At 44.6% G+C, this 20,379-nt stretch overlaps 1 protein-coding gene across 1 annotated transcript in view; it reads left to right on the top strand.

Annotated features, from left to right (window-relative positions):
- Window positions 1-20,379, top strand: part of LOC148532444 (uncharacterized) — a 301,272-nt gene that overhangs the window by 176,941 nt on the left and 103,952 nt on the right. Inside the window, 1 exon segment of the mRNA XM_088467804.1 lies at window positions 604-1,937. Within this exon segment, the coding sequence (XP_088323930.1) occupies window positions 604-1,937 (1,334 nt within the window).

Raw genomic sequence — 20,379 nt, 5'->3', positions numbered from 1 at the left:
CATTATACATTTTTTTTTAAAAACAGTGGCACTTTAATTGTTTATCTTTATACATTTATATTTATTTTTTAACAAGCATTTTTTACATATATGGATTCCTATGTTGGAACCTAATGTGCTTGCGCTAACGCTATATAAGGACCATGCATGTGGAGAATAGGCCTACTTGAGAAAGTGCCAACATGGCACAAAACATGATGGAAGCCTGAGGGACATCAGGGAAGTACGTGCATGTCGTGTTCCGGGACCCATGGTGACATCGTGAAGAGCGACCAATCGTCGCCAGACACACCCCGAATTTCAACTCCATGGAGTTTTGAATTGGAAATCACCATAAGTAGGGTAAAATAGGGCTAGTTTCTTGCCATTCTATTCAGACTCCTTCCAAACTATCACCAGAAGGGCTATAAACATAACCTTTGCTTTACAGGTGCCATTACATATTATTCTTTTTAGTGCTCATCGTCCTCATCTTTTATATTATATTTTAATGATCTGCTTTTACATTACATTTTAGCGCAGAAATATATAAATTTTTATAGTAACACAGTGTGGTATAGTTCTGCAGGGAGGCTAATTCCCATATAATTATTCTGTTCCCAGCAGATGGACACAGCAGCAGGAATAACTCGGGGAGACGTCTCATATTATCTCCAGATTGTGATCTAGACAATGATAACTTCTCACAGGACTCTCCAGGAGAAAACCCCATTATCCCCAGGATACATCCAGCATCTCACAGTGCAGATATATCATCTGATCCCTCTAACCATGAGGAATGCTCCCCTGATAATCCCAGTAGTGTTACACACAGCTCAGATCACACAGGTGATAAACCATTTTCATGTTCTGAATGTGAGAAAAGTTTTACCAAGCAGATGATTCTTTCTATACATCAGAAGAGAGTTCACGCAGCTGAAAGGCCTTTTCCGTGTTCTGAATGTGGGAAATGTTTTATACTGAAAGGTGCTCTTTCTAGACATACAAAGATTCACACATATGAGAGACCATATTTATGTTCTGAGTGTGGGAAATGTTTTGCACAGCAGAGAACACTAGATGTACATCAGAGAACTCACACAGGTGAGAAACCATTTCCGTGTTCTGAATGTGGGAAATGTTTTACACAGCAGGGAACACTTGATATACATAAGAGAACTCACACAGGTGAGAGGCCATTTCCGTGTTCTGAGTGTGGGAAATGTTTTACACACAAATCAGCTTTTGTTGCACATCAGAGATATCACATAGGTGAGAAACTATTTCCATGTTCTGAGTGTAGAAAATGTTTTACACATAAATCAGCTCTTGTTAGACATCAGAGAAGTCACACAGGTGAGAAGCCATTTTCATGTTCTGATTGTGGGAAATGTTTTACACAGAATTCACATCTTTTTACACATCAGATAAGTCACACAGGTGACAAACTATTTCCATGTTCTGAGTGTGGGAAATGTTTTAGACAGAAGTCAGATTTTGTTAGACATCAGAGAAGTCACACATGTGAGAAACCATTTCCATGTTCTGAATGTGGGAAATGTTTTAGAGAAAAATCAGAGCTTACTAAACATCAGCGAGTCCACACAGGTGAGAAACCATATTCGTGTTCTGAGTGTGGGAAATGTTTTACACGAAAACCATATCTTGTTTCACATCAGAAAAGTCACACTGGTGAGAAACGATTTCCGTGTCCTGAGTGTGGGAAATATTTTACACACAAATCAGATCTTGTTAGACATCAGAGAAGTCACACATCTGAGAAGCCATTTTCATGCACTGAGTGTGGGAAATGTTTTGGACAGAAATCACATCTTATTGTACATCAAAGAACTCACACAGGTGAGAAGCCATTTCCATGTTCTGAGTGTGGGAAATGTTTTACAAAGAATTCTGCCCTTTGTAGTCATCAGAAACATCACACAGGAGAAAAACAATGCGTGTGATCATATAGAAATTGCAGCGATATTTGCAGTACTGTAATTTTATTGAAAATTTTCATTACCATAAATACAATTTTAGCCTAGATTACTGTCTGTGCTTAATGAAGGGTAAATGGCATTTACATTATCATACTATATACTAGTATATTATAATTTAACAAAAATCCACACTAATGTCAACCAACATAGGGCTCCAACAGATTCCTCATGTAAATGGCTTTGTTTCCTTATTCTATCACAGTTTTCCAAATTCCTCTTTCTTCATCACTCCATAGGGGACACAGGCAGAGACCATGGGTATAGGGTGGAGCAGGAGGAGCCTGGGCACCAACTAGTTAAGCTCTTGACAGCCTCATCTACTTCCCCCTCCGCTCCTCCCCCCGATGCTGGACACCAAGGGGAGCATGGACGGTGCCCAGAAGGTGAGAGCGGCTCCCTGCTAGACCACCAGGGCACAGGCAATGGGGCAGGGCCGCAACTAGGGAGGGGCTAGAGGTGCACGTGCACTGGGTGCCAGAATGCAGGGGGTGAAAAAGGGATGACTCACGGTGGCTTGGGGGCTGGAGAGTCAGAAAACGGTCATCCAAAAATGGCCACCACCAAGGAGTTGACAGATGCTAGAGGTCCTTACTGGACTTCTAGTGTCTGCAAGGCCAGCGCAAGTGCCAGGAGAAGATGCTGAAAGCTGCATCTTCTCCTGTATAAACTCCATGGCAATGAGCATGTAACCCCTGTCAATGAGCATAAACCTCATAGCAACGAACATAAACCCCATAGCAACGAGCATGAATCCCCCTGGCAACGAGCATGGAACCCCCTGGCAATGAGCATAAAACCCTGACAACGAGCCTGTAATTTTAAAGTAATTAGAAGCCTTACTGTGGGGCATAAAATGGTGTCAGGCAAATATGTAAGTGGCACTTTGGTAATAGGCATTACAGTGTGTGGCATAATGTGTAATGGGCATTATTGTGTGTGGAATAATGTCACTATACCAGGGATGTTTGACTAGTGCACTGCCTTATGGAGGAGCAAGGACAAAATCCAGGTACGGGAAGGGAGGGGTCGCAAAATTGCTACCTTGCACCGGGTGACAGATATCCTAGTTTCGGCCCTGAATGGGGCACTCCATTAGAAGCAGCCATTGCCCTGGGGGTTCTTATTCAGCAAGGGGAGGGGGAGGTAAGCTCTCCCCATCAGCCCCCCACTCACTTGGTGCACTTGCTCATTGCGAAAGCCATGCCATAGAGATTCTCCATTCCTCTCCCCTCATAATTGGGATGCTTAGCAGCCATTTTATCCTGTGCCTGCTTCAGTCAGTCTCTGGAGAACAGTAACGGGCTCCTGTCTGTCTGTATACCTATCCCTCTGTGGTCAGGTTATACACTAAGCTCCTTCCTGCCAAGTGGGGTTTGGATTGTTGAGCATTAACTACCCATTGTTGCTGCATTAGTTTTTGTGTGCCTGTATTTTTGTTTAGGAGTACAGTTTATTTCTCACCTGTTCTGTTTAGAGCTATTTAATAAACCCTCATCTGTAAAGCCCCACTTATTGTTGTGGTGAGGTCACATTCACTCCCCCTTTTATTGCCCACAGTTGTTTTCCTACTGGGGACTGCCCTGAATTGCGGTACCATGTTTCAAAAGGACAAAGCACCCAGGGATGGGTGTGTTTCAGTATTGTGTAACTGCAGGACTTGTACCACTCTACTTTCTCCTCAGGTTCTGGACCACGATGGTCTCTGTGTCTGATGATTTGCAGATTCGCAGACAGAGGGTCAGTCAGCCATAACTTCCACCTGGAACCTGCTTGAGCTACCTCTCACAGGTAAGGTTGCAGTTGAATAACAGACTGGCAACCCCAGAGCCTGCTCCCCCACTAGTATCCCTACAGGGGCCCAGCTTTCCCTAGTTGTACCATCTTAGAGTAGCTTACAGCATTCTGCCTTAGGACCACCATGGATGCTGTTCCCGCATTTAGCGTAGGCGCCTGCATCTTTCTAGCAGGGGCTGGACAGGGATCGCACTTCAGGCACAGACCCTACAGTCGAGATAGTTCTGCACCTCTGTCCGGTTATGATTTGGACTCTAAGGTTCCTCAGCTCATTAGACATTATTTCTAATATTTCAGATGCTGAGACCTTCGTCAATCCTGGAGGACTCCCTACCGCAGATAGATGTAGCAGCCCTGTTCTTCACATCAAGGATGCAGAGCAGGCCCCTAAGGCTAGTGCTCCAGTCTTCAAGCATCAGTAGATGGTTTCTGCAGAATTCCTTTTTCCAATTTCAGGCATTGCCAAGTCATGGCAGCTCATTTATGCCACAGGGGTATAAGAATTCTACATTTTCTAGATGACCTTCTGATCCTTGCCCATTTTCTGGATGATCTCAGGGAAAACATCAGCCTCTCAATAGATCTCCAGTCCTTTTGGATCATGGTTTATCACTGGGGGTTGCCAGATATCACCTTGATGGCATCTTGGCACAAACACAAGCTATAAAGTACTGCTCCCATGCCAGGTATACGGGAGCCCTTAAGGTGAACACCTTGGTGATCTGGAGGGAGTTAATTTCTTGTATGTCTTTCCTCCGATCTCGTGGATTCCATGGGTCTTCCACAAATTGCTGTGGTAGGGCGGCAAGCTAATCCTATTTGCCCCCTATTAGCCATAGCAAGCTTGATATGCAGGTCTTCTATCAATGGTCCACGGTATTCCTCTGCGGCCAAATCTTCTGTCTCAGGGCCCGTGCTTCCATACGAATCTGGCCCTTCTGATTATTCTTGACACCTCAGTCTTGAGTGCTAAAGGGTTCTACAGTTTGGTCATTCGTACAATGCTATAATGCCTGTAAGTCCTCCTCTGCAAGGCTTTGTCACTGCTTTGGCAGATTTACTTTGCTTGGTGTTCTGACAGGAATTTTATTCCCAGAGTGTTTCTCTCTCTTGGGTCATCTGCCTTCTGCTGGTGGGTCTGGACTTAGCCCTCCCTAAGGTGCAGACTTCCGAACTTTCTGTCCTCTTTCGGAGACAGATTTCTCCGATGCCTGGCGTACAAACTGTCCTTCAATGTGTTCTCGTATGGCGTTCCTTGGCTGCTCGGACCTTGTCTTTGGTGCTTTGAGCTCTTCAATCATTGCCCTTGGACTCTGTTGACATTTGTTGGCTTACGTGGATGACAGTTTTCCTTCTGGCTAAGCCTTCGTCCTGGTGGGTATCTCACTGGGGCTCGTCCTATCTCCATTGTAGGATTTTTGCTTGGACCAGACCATTCTTTGAACTTGCTTAGGCTACCTACCTATGGTAGTCTCTTGGTTCTCATCACCCAGGACATTGTGGTCCCTGTGTTTGAGGCACCTGATTGCTCTATGGAGGAGGCCTCTTTGGATGTTGTGGGGGCCTTCCAGATCTCTGTGGATTGGACCCCCTTTTTGTCCTCTACAAATTTCATAAACATTACTGGCTGGTCACCATACGGACTTTGGCCAGTTGGCTCCATTTGATTATCCATCATGCTTCAGCTGTGGCGGTCCTCCCTGTTCAATCTTTGATGTTGGATCATTTCACAAGATTGGTTGGTACTTTTGGCAGCTCACCAGGGGCGCCTCGGCTGAGCAGCTTCTTAGAGCTGCCCTATGGTCCTCCTCCCATACTTCCCTCCAGTTCTGTTCATTTGACACCTTCGCTACAACGGAAATGGCTTTTAGCCAAAGGATTCTCAGCGCCGCTTCGGCATGTCCCCTCCTGTAATAGGATAGCTTTGGGACATCCCATGATCACTGCCTTTGTCCCCTATGGAGTGATGAGATTTATGAGCTTACCTGGTTAAATCCTTTTCTACGAGATCCATAGGGAACACAGGCCGCCCACACTAATGCACTGGGCTTGCAGGGTTTTTACTTTGTTCCAGTCCTCCTTTTAGTGTTTCTAGGTGTTTGGACCTGTATGTGTGTGTTGGTCTTTCTTCTCATCTTTCTCGCTCCTGCCTTGGGCTTACTAACTTGACTGGCCTGCCTGGGGCTGGGTATAGGAGGGAGGATCCGGGGCTAATGGGAAGCTTAACTAGTTGGTGCACAAACTCCTGCACAACCCTGTACCCATAGTTTCTGCCTGTGTTCCCTATGTATCTTGAAGAAAAGGATTTAACCAGGTAAGAACATAAATCTCCCTATCAATGTCCAGGTCTTCATGCTTTAGTGCAGGGGGCATAATTACTATCTCAGTCAATTTGAATTAACCATTTGGACTCAAGCATGAATATCCTTAAAACCTGACCTGTAATGGTTGAGATTGGGAAGCTCTGTATTAGATTATCATTGTGCTATTGGCCTATTTGTGCAGTAACAAGACCACATGATGTAATATAAGGACATAACTAATCTGTCATCATGACAATGTGCTGGGGATGTAATATGGGAAGTGGGAAACTATGACATCATGTGATGACTGGGCTGTAAGTGACGGGGTGAGATGGGCGATATAATGACATCTGTAACCTCTGATTTTATCTCACTGGATCCAGTATTCTCTGGTTGGGTTTCCTGGTAAATGGATCTCTAATCTCCTTACAGCAGTCTGATGTCTGGTTCCTTCTAACTAGATCCTCTGTAACCTACTATTTACACTATTCCAAAAGTTAAGAACATTAAAATCATGATCCCTTATGTAATTTATACATTATTAGATAATGTAACTTGTGTTGGGGCACAGGAAGTGTCATGGTCTTAGTATTCTGTAGATGCGGCTCAGGACCCTCAGGTGTCATGATTGTGCATAGGAAACGAAAAGGTTTAATAATACTTTGGCTCATGGGTATGAACAGGAGTAAAGGAACATTAGTGATGGTGTAGAAACCACAGACGTGTGATATTATTATTATCCTTTATTTATATGGCACCACAAGTGTTCCGCAGCACCTTACATAGTACATAGAACTAATAAGTGAACAAGAAACAAGTAACTTGCAGGACAAGGACACAATTTATATACATTGCTGCAATAGCGATTAAACACTCACAATAAGCAGCAGGGGGTTGGCAGTAACGTGTTAGGTGCCCTTATGGGGAGTAAGGAGTAGAAGAAAATGTAAAGAGAAGCACATGAGGGAAGAGGTCCATGCTCATGTGAGCTTACATTCTAAAGGGGAGGACTGCAACCGGAGTGAACAGACCAGGTCCACTTGGCGACCCCTCGTTTAGTGACCAGTGAAGACCAGCAAGACCAGGCATACACTCCAGGGACAAAGGTGACCTCAGGAACTCAGAACAGTATAGTACGGGTAGATAGGAACTCAGAACTCAAAGAATCGGAGTCTAATGTAATCAGAGTACAGCTTAAGAAAGCTGCAACTCTGGTACTGCTCTGACACTAGACTTGGAACTAAAACCCAATGAGGAACTCAGGTACTGAGAGTCAGGAGAAGTAATACAGCTTCCTGAGTGCACCACAGTGCACAGCCCATATACTGCACACTAAACTCCAGCCCTGGAACCAGCACCCTTCTCTGTACTAGCCCAATACAATTGCACACAGTGCAGGGAAACCAATACATGGTCAGCACAATAGTATAACCCAACAACCAGAACAAGCACAGAATAATACAGCATGCACTGTCCCAGCGATATGATGGAATGAAGACCACGGTTGCACTCGCCATCTCTGCACTGAGTAGTAGCAAGTTGGTATGCAGGGTAGAAGCTGCCATGCTGACAGGTGATGATACTCAGCTGCAGATGGTAAATAGTGAGAAATCCACGAAGTTGCAGATAGAGTCACAGAGAACACGATCACAGGAATAAACCTTGAGCCTAGAATTATCCTGGGAAAGGTACTGTTCAGGCAATGGGTTACTCCCAGGAACTGGTTTAGGAAGTGGTGACTAGCCATAGACCTGGCTGAGCATTTAGTTAATCACAGGGAGGCGTCCCTGAGATGTCCTGGAAACAGAAATAAAAGAATGAGCTTGTAAGGGATGCTAAGACCACGATTCCTGACGGGAAGATTCTGGTTTCAGTATAAACAATTAACAGTAATGTCCATTAAGTGCATCAGGCTCCCGATATCCCCAGCAGAATACAGATGTGAGCAGGGTACGTAGTAATAGAGGAATAATACAGAGACATCACAGGATAAGTAGGATCAGTACAGATTGTCCTCAGTATGTCCTGCACTGTCTCATCTCCCACAGTGGTGACACCACCAGTAATGTGCATCCAGCTCCCGATATCCCCAGCAGAATACAGATGTGAGCAGGGTATGTAGTAATGGAGGAATAATACAGGGACATCACAGGATAAGTAGGATCAGTACAGATTGTCCTCAGTATGTCCTGCACTGTCACCTCCCACAGTGGGTGACACCACCAGTAATGTGCATCCAGCTCCCGATATCCCCAGCAGAATACAGATGTGAGCAGGGTACGTAGTAATGGAGGAATAATACAGGGACATCACAGGATAAGTAGGATCAGTACAGATTGTCCTCAGTATGTCCTGCACTGTCTCATCTCCCACAGTGGTGACACCACCAGTAATGTGCATCCAGCTCCCGATATCCCCAGCAGAATACAGATGTGAGCAGGGTGCGTAGTAATGGAGGAATAATACAGGGACATCACAGGATAAGTAGGATCAGTACAGATTGTCCTCAGTATGTCCTGCACTGTCACCTCCCACAGTGGTGACACCACCAGTAATGTGCATCCAGCTCCCGATATCCCCAGCAGAATACAGATGTGAGCAGGGTACGTAGTAATAGAGGAATAATACAGAGACATCACAGGATAAGTAGGATCAGTACAGATTGTCCTCAGTATGTCCTGCACTGTCTCATCTCCCACAGTGGTGACACCACCAGTAATGTGCATCCAGCTCCCGATATCCCCAGCAGAATACAGATGTGAGCAGGGTACGTAGTAATGGAGGAATAATACAGGGACATCACAGGATAAGTAGGATCAGTACAGATTGTCCTCAGTATGTCCTGTCTCACATCCCACAGTGGTGACACCACCAGTAATGTGCAGGGTCAGGAGATGGAGATTATTTGGTAGTGAGGAAATCACAGAAAGAATAATACAAGCTTTGTTATACACCTACAAATATATGAGTTAAAGAGTTTGGTAACAAGTAAGAAAACCAAACGCTGCACAGACCTCTCTGACGTCCATGTGGGGTAACACAGCTGCGTGTGGCGCTTGTTTGTTAGTATTTACCACACTTTTTGACCTGAACGTTTTTGTACATTGTTAGTAAAGCTGGAATAGTGACCAGTTGTCCTCTCGGTGGTGCACATGTTCTGTGATGGCCTAGGTGTAAGACTTAGTGATTTGCTATAAGACGGGGATTAGTGGTAACACTGATGTTACCAGAGATGTCACAAGGAAGTATAGAGGTTTCTGCAATGAGGGTGAGTTGTGTCTCACGGACTGGTCACACTAGGCCACAGCTGGCAGGAGAAAATAACATAGATAGGGCCAGGGCAGTCAGCTATAGACCAGGGTACGAGCCGAAGTCAGGGCCACAGAAGAACAAATGTCAGTCATAAGCCGGGTCGCTATTGGTCAGTCAGACAATTACTATGACTCATTCAGAACTGAATATAAACTGACATAAAGCCGTATTACTCTGTCACTTTAGGTACCGGTGATTATAGATATATATATATATATAGGTGATTATAGGTATATATTGGGGTGATTATAGGTATATATTGGGGTGATTATAGCTATATATTGGGGTGATTATCGGTATATATTGGGGCTGCACCAGCTCTTCCTATTCCCAGGTTCTTGTTATGCAGTTTTTATTCTTTTGTGTTTTAGCTTTATCCTAACTTTGCTCTTAGTACCTTTATACTGTGACTGTCTTAGTATCCATTTCTCATACCCAAACAAGAAAGGTTTTGTCTTACACGTGTGCCCCTCTCTCCTGTCTCCTGTCACTGTGACACCGCTCTGGTGTTGGGGATTTGCTCTCTGATGGGCACCTGCATGGATACACTGTCCTGTCCTGTTATTACCTCCTATCATGATATATATCAGCATTATGTTAGTACATATGTATTAGATAATATGTCATCTCTATTGTATGTGTGTCATGGAGGGAATGACAGCACTGTGCGAGTATCATATCCTGCAGCTTATAATACATGAGTAATACAGAAATGACACATTGTACACAAGCCATGAATAATAACAGGAATTGCTCTGTATGAGTAACTGGACGTTACAGGACTATTATGTGCAGGATGTTACTCTCATCATTAATGTAAGGACCATATTATACCAAAGAGAGAAAGCCAGGACAGCTATTCCTCATGGATGCTCCTAATACGTACAGACCCCACCTGATGGAAAATGCCAGGATGCTGCACATCTCTGAGCGTTGGATGTATGATCTGTTATCTATATACAGGTGCACAGCACAGCATCACTGCACCAGTATGCCGGGAGCCTCACATCATTACTCTGTTCTGTTACCTAGCTGTATCCATGTCAGTCTTGTCTGATCATAGTTGTAATGGAGTTATATGAGCTGACATACTCTGTGCTGCTGTTACCATTCTCTTTTTAGTTACAGATATCCATCTTCACCCACCTTATCTGCTGCTTGTGTGTCTGCCCCCAGGTTTGCAGGATACAGCAGCTGCTCATTTTATATTCTGCTTTTCTTGCTGCTTTCAATAACACAATATTATAGTAAATAGTCATAAATATTCAATAAATAACATTCCAAGTGTTACTACAGAAGGAAACTATATTCTTGTAAACTTGCAATAAAATGACTCTGATGTAGAAAATTCTGCCTCACTGCTGTGTTTAGTTATAACTTGTGTATAAAGGAAAAGGTGGGGTGTGGGGGGAATGAGGGAGACCTGTAGCCATTATTATATTGGGATGTAGTCGGCAGCGCTGCGGCAAGATGCTGGTGGTCAGAATCCCAGCACCGGAATTACCGCTGACATCCTGATGGTAAGTATTAGGTTAGGTACAAGGAGGAGGCTGAGGGGGGATTAGGGTACTTACCTCCAGGCATCGGGATTCTGACTGGATGCCACTGTTAATATACTGACCGCCAGCATCCGAACCGCGAATATCCCATCCCCAACCTATTAATACCGGGGTTCCCATGTAGTGTATAGTAATGCCGGGGTTCCCGTGTAGTGTATAGTATAGTAATGCCGGGGTTCCCATGTAGTGTATAGTATAGTAATGCCGGGGTTCCCGTGTAGTGTATAGTGTAGTAATACCGGGGTTCCCATGTAGTGTATAGTATAGTAATACCGGGGTTCCCATGTAGTGTAAAGTATAGTAATGCCGGGGTTCCCATGTAGTGTATTGTATAGTAATACCGGGGTTCCCGTGTAGTGTATAGTATAGTAATATCAGGGTTCCCATGTAGTTTTTTGGATTGTAATACCGTGGTTCCCGTGTAGTGTATAGTATAGTGTTACCGGGGTTCCCGTGTAGTGTATAGTATAGTGTTACCGGGGTTCCCGTGTAGTGTACAGTATAGTAATACCGGGGTTCCCGTGTAGTGTACAGTATAGTAATTCCGGGGTTCCAGTGTAGTGTATTGTATAGTAATACCGGGGTTCCAGTGTAGTGTATAGTATAGTAAAACCGGGGTTCCCGTGTAGTGTATTGTATAGTAATACCAGGGTTCCCCTGTAGTGTATAGTATAGTAAAACCGGGGTTCCCGTGTAGTGTATAGTATAGTGATACCGGGGTTCCCGTGTAGTGTATAGTATAGTGTTACCGGGGTTCCCGTGTAGTGTACAGTATAGTAATACCGGGGTTCCCGTGTAGTGTACAGTATAGTAATTCCGGGGTTCCAGTGTAGTGTATTGTATAGTAATACCGGGGTTCCAGTGTAGTGTATAGTATAGTAAAACCGGGGTTCCCGTGTAGTGTATTGTATAGTAATACCAGGGTTCCCCTGTAGTGTATAGTATAGTAAAACCGGGGTTCCCGTGTAGTGTACAGTATAGTAATACCGAGGTTCCCGTGTATAGTATAGTGATACCGGGGTTCCCATGTAGTGTATAGTATATGATATTGTTCAGTAATGAAGAAATGTGTAACATGGGAGAATCTACCACACGGGATCCATAACAGCCCATATGGGGGATCATGTAATGGGTACAAGGACCTGTGTATGAGCCTATCTGATGGGTCACAGCGTCTCCCTATGTCAGTAATGTGTCTGCTCTATGTCAGTCATACAGATATAATAGGACAGTTCCCCCTTATACATGGACTAATGTACCTTCCCCTCTGCACATCCCCAGCTTTGGTCTGAGGACTGGAGGAGGATGCTGGGAATTGTCACTGGAACCATCTCTGGTAAATCATCTCCACATTTTCTCTGATGACAACTTAGATACTATTACTGATGTCTGTATTACAGTAAGAAATGGACATAAAGAAAACATTGATAGTGCCGATGTATTTAGCTTTGGTCACAAAACATTTAGTTTTGATGTCTCTGCACAGGACACTTCATGGTTACAGCAGGACTGGCTGAGCTGACCCACCACCTCCTAATAATGGTAGGCTGGCTGTTACTGTGCTTCATGCTCAGCAGTGATCACACACTACTCCACCACCTGTAACACCCATGAGATTGCCCTGATCGACTCTGAGCTTAGCCAATCAGCAGTGATCACACACTGCTCCACCTCCTGTGATACCCATGTGACTGCCCTGACAGTTTCAGAGCTTAGACAATCAGAATGTGCACTTCATAATTGCCAAGCAGAGTTGCTCTGTAGTGACATGCTGAGTTACCGTCATGTCATAGACACCTGGCCACCGCCCAAGATGTGAGTCTGGTGGAAGAGTCTCTGGAGTAAGTGGGTGATGACCAGGCCATGGGAGTCAGCCACAGTGAGCCAACATTGGAACTAAATTGTCGATGATGAGGAAACATTGGAACCTCAGCCTTGTTGGGTAAACCATTGAACATTGGAACCAAGCCATCGATGGTGTAATCTGGCCACATGTATAATGTTGACATGAGAATGATGACATTAGCCATGTTGATAGTCATCATGTAGATCTGTAGAAAGTCACCATATTCTCCATGGTGGCCCAGCAGCTACTTACCTACTCCTGATGGCTGCAGCGGCTTCTGTGCCCCGGGGGTCGTGACTTCACACCTGGCATCCTCCTGCATTCCAGTAAGTATCCTACTAATCCTCCATATAGTGACAAACTCTACCCCCTCACAGCCTAACTATCCCCCCACAGCCTAACCCTATCCCACCACAGCCTAACCCTATCCCACCACAACTTTACCCCATCACAGTCTAACACCATCCCCCACAGCCTAACACTACCCTACCACAGCTTAACCCTACCCCTCACAGCCTAGACCTCACAGATTAACCCTAACCCCCACAGTCTAACCCAATCCTCCCACAACTTAACCCTAGACCCCCCACAACCTAACCCCCCAAAGCCTAAGCCTTGCACTCACAGCCTAACCCTTTCCCCCCACAGCTTAACTCTAACCCCCCCAAAGTCTAAGTCTCACACCCACAGCCTAACCTTAGTTATTACAGTGCCCTGTATAGACTATGAAATAAATTCTAGGCATTGTCCTCACTAGCATATGAATAACAATAATATTACCCTATACTTTTATTCTATGCAATCCCAATACCAAATTCTTACCCCAATAGCGCAAACATTATTCATAGCAAAGTTTTTTACAAAATTAAAGATATTATATCTTCAATGTCTAAATATACTAATATACTGCTGTTACACTGACACATATTCATTACCCATTATCATTAAGGATAAAATGTGTGTCTGTGCATGTATGCATGTGTGTGTGCTGTAATAGGATCGGGGTAGGAGGTCCCTCTCCTGGGGTAGATGGACACCTCCAAACACACAACTGCCAGGAAATAACACACCAGACCAGGGTTTTCGTGCAAACTAGCCGCAGCTAGTTTTTATTGTGTAGTATAAAAAATAAATAAATAAATAAATCTTTTCCCGTCTAGGCACTAACTAGACAATAAATTCCCTCTCTCAAAGTGGTAGGGCCTACTGCCTTAACCACCAACATAGGCATATGCCCAGTACTTACAAGTGGTACATCACAGTGTCTGTGAACAAGCCTGCTGCCTGCTCTCCCAGGTATGAGACCCTGAGCCAAACCCTGACACAGCCATTAGCCTCTCACAGCTGCAGTCACTAATTAGACTGCTCTCAGGCTGAAAGCCTCAACACCTGAACCGGCCTTGTGGATGGAGCCCTCCCTTCTCTCTCACATCCTCACCCCCAGGACCCATTATCTGGCTTTTACTTAAAGCCCAAACTGTAATCAAGCAGACACAGACATTTCCTGGGGGTTTAATACACATAGGTCAGAAACCTTGGACACACATAAATGCCATTTATCACTTTACCAGTGCTTCTCTCACAGTATATACACTCTCTAATGATATGTAACAATGTACATTGTAATCAAACATTTGTCACAGTTCACTGTAACTTGCAGGAAACGAGTATAAGAAATCTGGGGTTTCTGCTATTTATACTTTAGTGCAGATTTTATACAATGCAGACAGCCTCCCCTCCCCCACCCTTATCTGCAGCTGACTGACCCCTCTCCCCTTCATCAGGGGCAGGCAGCTGTCTGCTATCACTCAGTCACAGTGGCCTCCGCATCTTGCTGGTGCTGCTGTCACTGTGACTGTGAGGCTCCTCATCGCTCTTCTCCAGCAGCACAATGTGACTGAGCACACACAGAGAGCTCATGTGCAGTGACATCACCATGTGCAGTGACATCACCATGGGAGTTAGCAGCTGAATGCCCAGTGATTGAGGTGGGGAGGTGGAGCTTGGGAGCTACTAGGCAGACTCTTTCCTCCCGGGCCAGGATGTGTATGTAAATCCTTTCCTGACCGGGTGGATGGTAATTACATTTATTTACAGGGAATTGGGTGATCTGGCTAATGGGGGGCTCAGTGCACACCCGGACCACCCCTTAGTCTCACCTATGATGCTATAATAGCTATAATCCCAGGCTGTAATCAGTGTAATAGGGATAGATGTGACTGTATAGATCAAATGGGTTTATTATAAGGGGAAATTAATGAATTAACAGTTTGGAATGGGGTAAAATGGCCGCCACCATGTGGCTAAACAAAAGGATTCCATGCTGTCCTCCCCCTTACATTTCACTGTATTATAAGGGCACAGTCATGTATATACATAGGCATAGTGGTGTATAGACATAGGCACAGTGGTGTGTAGACATAGGCACAGTGGTGTGTAGACATAGGCACAGTGGTGTGTAGACATAGGCACAGTGGTGTGTAGACATAGGCACAGTGGTGTGTAGACATAGGCACAGTGGTGAGTATACATAGGCACAGTGGTGTGTAGACATAGGCACAGTGGTGTGTAGACATAGGCACAGTGGTGTGTAGACATAGGCACAGTGGTGTGTAGACATAGGCACAGTGGTGTGTAGACATAGGCACAGTGGTGTATAGACATAGGCACAGTGGTGTGTATACATAGGCACAGTGGTGTATATAGCCTATGGGGGATATTTGGGAAGGTGTAACTCGGGGTAGGGGTGGAATTTAGACTTGGGGTTTGTTTTATTAGGTAGCTATTGTGCCAGGGTAGGGCCTTTTGGGGTTCAGGTAAATTAGAAAGTTACAGTTTTTAAACTATTACCTCAAGAATGCGCTATTGAATAGATCGGACTTTTCAACTTGTTGCGCAGCTGCAGGAGCCTCCAGCAGGTGTAATCACTGTGGCTTCACCTGGGTGCACAAAGATGGCCGTCGTTTGCGGGCTTTAGTAGTGGGCTTTGGGGAAAGAAGCTGGCGTTAGATGCAGCGGGAGCCAGCGGAAAGGTGCGGAGGTAGCGGGCGTTAGCTGCGGCTAGAACCTGGGTACAGTAACGTGCTTTAGCAGTGGCGGTGTGCGTGGCAGTGTGGGTGGTGGTGGGGCAGACGTTAGGACCTGGGGGAGGCAGCACACAGATGGAATAGCCATAATACCTGCATCTATGTTTACAAAAAACAAACACAGAAGCAGGGACAGGTCAGTGAGATCCCTCTGTGCTTCTGTGTTTAATTAAAATAAAAAACCTGTGAAAAAAAAATATGGCGTAGCCCCCTCCCCAAAAACAACAACCAGCACCGGGCTTTGGAAAGCCAGTACTGGTTGTGCTAAATACGGGGGACAAATGACATAAGGGTCCCCCCGTATGAAGCACAACAAGCACTGGCTCTGAAAAATACAGGTGGAAAAATGCAAAGAGTCCCCCTGTATTTACCAGAACCAGCACCAGACTTTCTACCGGGGGGTGATGCCACAGCCAGGGGAGCCCTTTCACCAGGCCCCCCAGCCAAAGCATCACCCCTGACCGCTAGTCAGCCCAGGTTGATGATCCCTGGGGACCCGGGGACCCCCCTAATAAAGGAGCGCCCCTCTCCAGGGCACCCCAGGCCCAGGCTGATAGCCTGAGGCTATCCCCGGCACCCCTGGGCGGTGGGTGCCGGGTTGATTGCGTAAAGTGTGATGCAAGTAAAGTTAAAATATTGTCTTTTGCTGTGGAACTACAGTTCCCAGCAACCCTCCCCTGCATGCTGGTACTTGGAGAACCACAAGTACCAGCATGTGGGGCATTACGGTACTGCTGGTACCTGTACTTCCACAGCAAAACCATACAAAACACACACTGTAAAAAAGTAAAATTTTATTAAAACATACATGCACACACACATGTACTCACACATGCACACACTATCTCATATACTCACCTATGTATCCCTGGAGGGAGTGATAAAAGGTGAATTGAACCTAGAATTTAAAACAAAATGGTTTTTGTAATTTTATATGCATCATGGGTTATTAGTTCATTTGAGAGCTTTTTTTAAAGTTCCCTTTGTATATTATCTTTATTGCCTTTTTGACTTTTGATGTAGTCTACAATTTTTATATGAAAAACACCTGATTTGGGAAAGTCTTTTAATAGTTTTATTGTATTTTTCCATATCCCTTTTTATGTGAGTTGTAGATATTATAATAGTAGTTGTTTCATTTGTATGTTTTGTATAAGATTTATGGTTACAAATGAGTATGTATAAGACTTGGTGGAACGCACATAGACATCACTTCTGCTTGCCGTGTGTTCCGGGATGTGGAATGCACAGACAGGTTCTCCAGACATTAGGAGCCGGTATGATGAGGGTTTTTACCCACAAGGGAGCTGATGGTAGGCTGACCCTTTCTATGTTCCAAGTTACAATTTTGCTATTTTTTTATTGGTTTAATTATACGAAAACCACAACCCCCATTATTACAACTTCTGGTATAGGGGTATATAAGTCTGCTCCATTACCCTAACACACCAGGAATCTGTGACCATTGGAGGACTGTCCGGACCTAGAACCTCTAACAGGTCATATTGTTCCATCTCTTCCTGTTAGATCACCCAGTGCACCTTTGTATATATCTGTTGATTTTGTTATGAATAAAGAAACTACCTTTTATCACTCCCTCCTGATCTGACCTTTTATTCAGTTGAAGGTTATGGACACTTGGTGGATTGGGGAAAGAAAAGGGACACAAACGATACCTTTATGTGAATTATCGGCCATCATTAATTGTGAGTAGCGTACGTCCCACTTACATTTGTGTTACTGTCTTGCCACATGGGTGGTGCACTTTTTTTGAGTCTTAATGATACGTATTCTGCACACAAAGATATCTTCATGGGAGGTTTCCTCTGTGTCACAGGGTGAGTACGGTATAGTTATTGGCCTTTTTATGGATTGACGATTCACATCCTTTTATAAAGGATTTCTCATGGTTACAGAACTACTACACTATTCTTTTCCTTATTATCTTTGAGGATGAGCATTTGAGAAGTACCTGAAGGAAAAAGGTCGTTGAGTTCATCATTGTGACAATAAGGAAACATCACATACTGTCCATCAAGTAGTATAGTGGATTTGGGTTGAAGATCTCACTTCTTTAGACCCATTGTGACTTATTGTTGTTGTTTATGTCGTCTTCCCACTTAGAAGATTCAGTATTTTGTGTTTAGGTTATTGTTTTCTGTAACAAGGAAAGCGCGGAGAGTCTATTTGCCTTTTACTTAAGACACCCATATATGTTTGGCATCACTACTGTCAGTGTAAGTGAGGTACGCCATCATCACTGACTGCTAATACCAGTCACATTACTTATACCAGCTAATGATACCTGTATATTAGAGGCAGAGTATGCATAGTGGTGAGTACTGTACACATGTGATTTCCATCTGCCATTTGCATAGACACACATACATGTTTGGTATCACTACTGTCAGTGTAAGTGAGGTATGTCATCATCACTGACTGCTAATACCAGTAACATTACTTATACCAGCTAATGATACCTGTATATGAGAGGCAGAGTAGGCATAGTGGTGAGTACGGTGCACATAATAATTTCAGACCCTCCAACTATACCGATTTAGCCGGTACAGTCATTTTTTAACGGTCTGTACCAGCAAACAGGGGCAGTACCGTTTGTACCAGGTTAGTACAAACACCCGATATCAATAGCAGCGCTGCAGGAGTCTTTGTTCTGTGCACTTGTTCCCCTAGAGAGGTAGGTAGTCCGCCCACTATTTACATAGTAAATGTAAAAAAATTATAAACACCCCAAGTGAAATATATAAAATTGTAGGCACTCAAAAAAAACAGCCAGCAGTGAACCAGCTGCCTCCAGTGTACAGTGCCTGTGGACACGCCCCTTTTTGGTGACCACGCCCCCAATATATGTGGCCACGCCCATGTACCGGTTTTTACCTTTGAAATGTTGGAGGGTATGTAATTTGCACCTTGGGGGTGATACACGTCACCTGTACAATACCCCAAATGAAGAACTGAGGTTACTGTGATCAGCCTAAAACACTACACATTGCTGGATCCTCTTATATATTACATGTATCTGTGACGAGCACACGCTGATCAGTATAATCCATCCATGGGAGAGAAATGGGGAATAATGACCTCGGGATGAGTAATATATATAAGGAACGTACAGTTACAGTCATTATCTGTATCACCATAATATACATCACATAGTCTATGTACCTTCACCAGTGACCACCTTGGCAGCACCGCTCTTCAGCACTATACACATTATATCACATAGTCTATGTACCCTCACCAGTGACCACCTTGGCAGCGCCGCTCTTCAGCACTATACACATTATATCACATAGTCTATGTACCCTCACCAGTGACCACCTTGGCAGCGCCGCTCTTCAGCACTATACACATTATATCACATAGTCTATGTACCCTCACCAGTGACCACCTTGGCAGCGCCGCTCTTCAGCACTATACACATTATATCACATAGTCTATGTACCCTCACCAGTGACCACCTTGGCAGTGCCGCTCTTCAGCACTATACACATTATATCACATAGTCTATGTACCCTCACCATGACAACCTTGGCAGCACCGCTCTTCAGCACTATACACATTATATCACAGTCTATGTACCCTCACCAGTGACCACCTTGGAAGCGACGCTCTTCAGCACTATACACATTATATCACATAGTCTATGTACCCTCACCAGTGACCACCTTGGCAGTGCCGCTCTTCAGCACTATACACATATCACATAGTCTATTTACCCTCACCAGTGACCACCTTGGCAGTGCCGCTCTTCAGCACTATACACATTATATCACATAGTCTATGTACCCTCACCATGACAACCTTGGCAGCACCGCTCTTCAGCACTATACACATTATATCACATAGTCTATGTACCCTCACCAGTGACCACCTTGGCAGCGCCGCTCTTCAGCACTATACACATTATATCACATAGTCTATGTACCCTCACCAGTGACCACCTTGGCAGTGCCGCTCTTCAGCACTATACACATTATATCACATAGTCTATGTACCCTCACCAGTGACCACCTTGGCAGCGCCGCTCTTCAGCACTATACACATATCACATAGTCTATGTACCCTCACCAGTGACCACCTTGGCAGCGCCGCTCTTCAGCACTATACACATATCACATAGTCTATGTACCCTCACCAGTGACCACCTTGGCAGCGCCGCTCTTCAGCACTATACACATTATATCACATAGTCTATGTACCCTCACCAGTGACCACCTTGGCAGTGCCGCTCTTCAGCACTATACACATTATATCACATAGTCTATGAAGGTCTGCGGGATGGATCTTGTAGTGTTATTAGGAGACAGCAGCCAGATCACTGAGGACTTTATTCCCGGCCCTTGTAGTGTAGATTTGTGGTGCTGACAATAATTGTCTCTCTGCTTTGTATTATTTATGCAGAATACACACAATTATTACCTTGTTTTGTCAAGAAATTACCATAAGTTTCCTTATTTCTCCTAAAAAGGCCAAAATAAT

The sequence above is a fragment of the Taudactylus pleione genome, unplaced genomic scaffold (assembly GCF_031769625.1).
Source record: "Taudactylus pleione unplaced genomic scaffold, aTauple2 ptg000076l, whole genome shotgun sequence".
NCBI lineage: Eukaryota > Metazoa > Chordata > Amphibia > Anura > Myobatrachidae > Taudactylus > Taudactylus pleione.
Note: the sequence above shows the minus strand (reverse complement) of the source record. Positions and strands in the feature narration are given on the sequence as shown.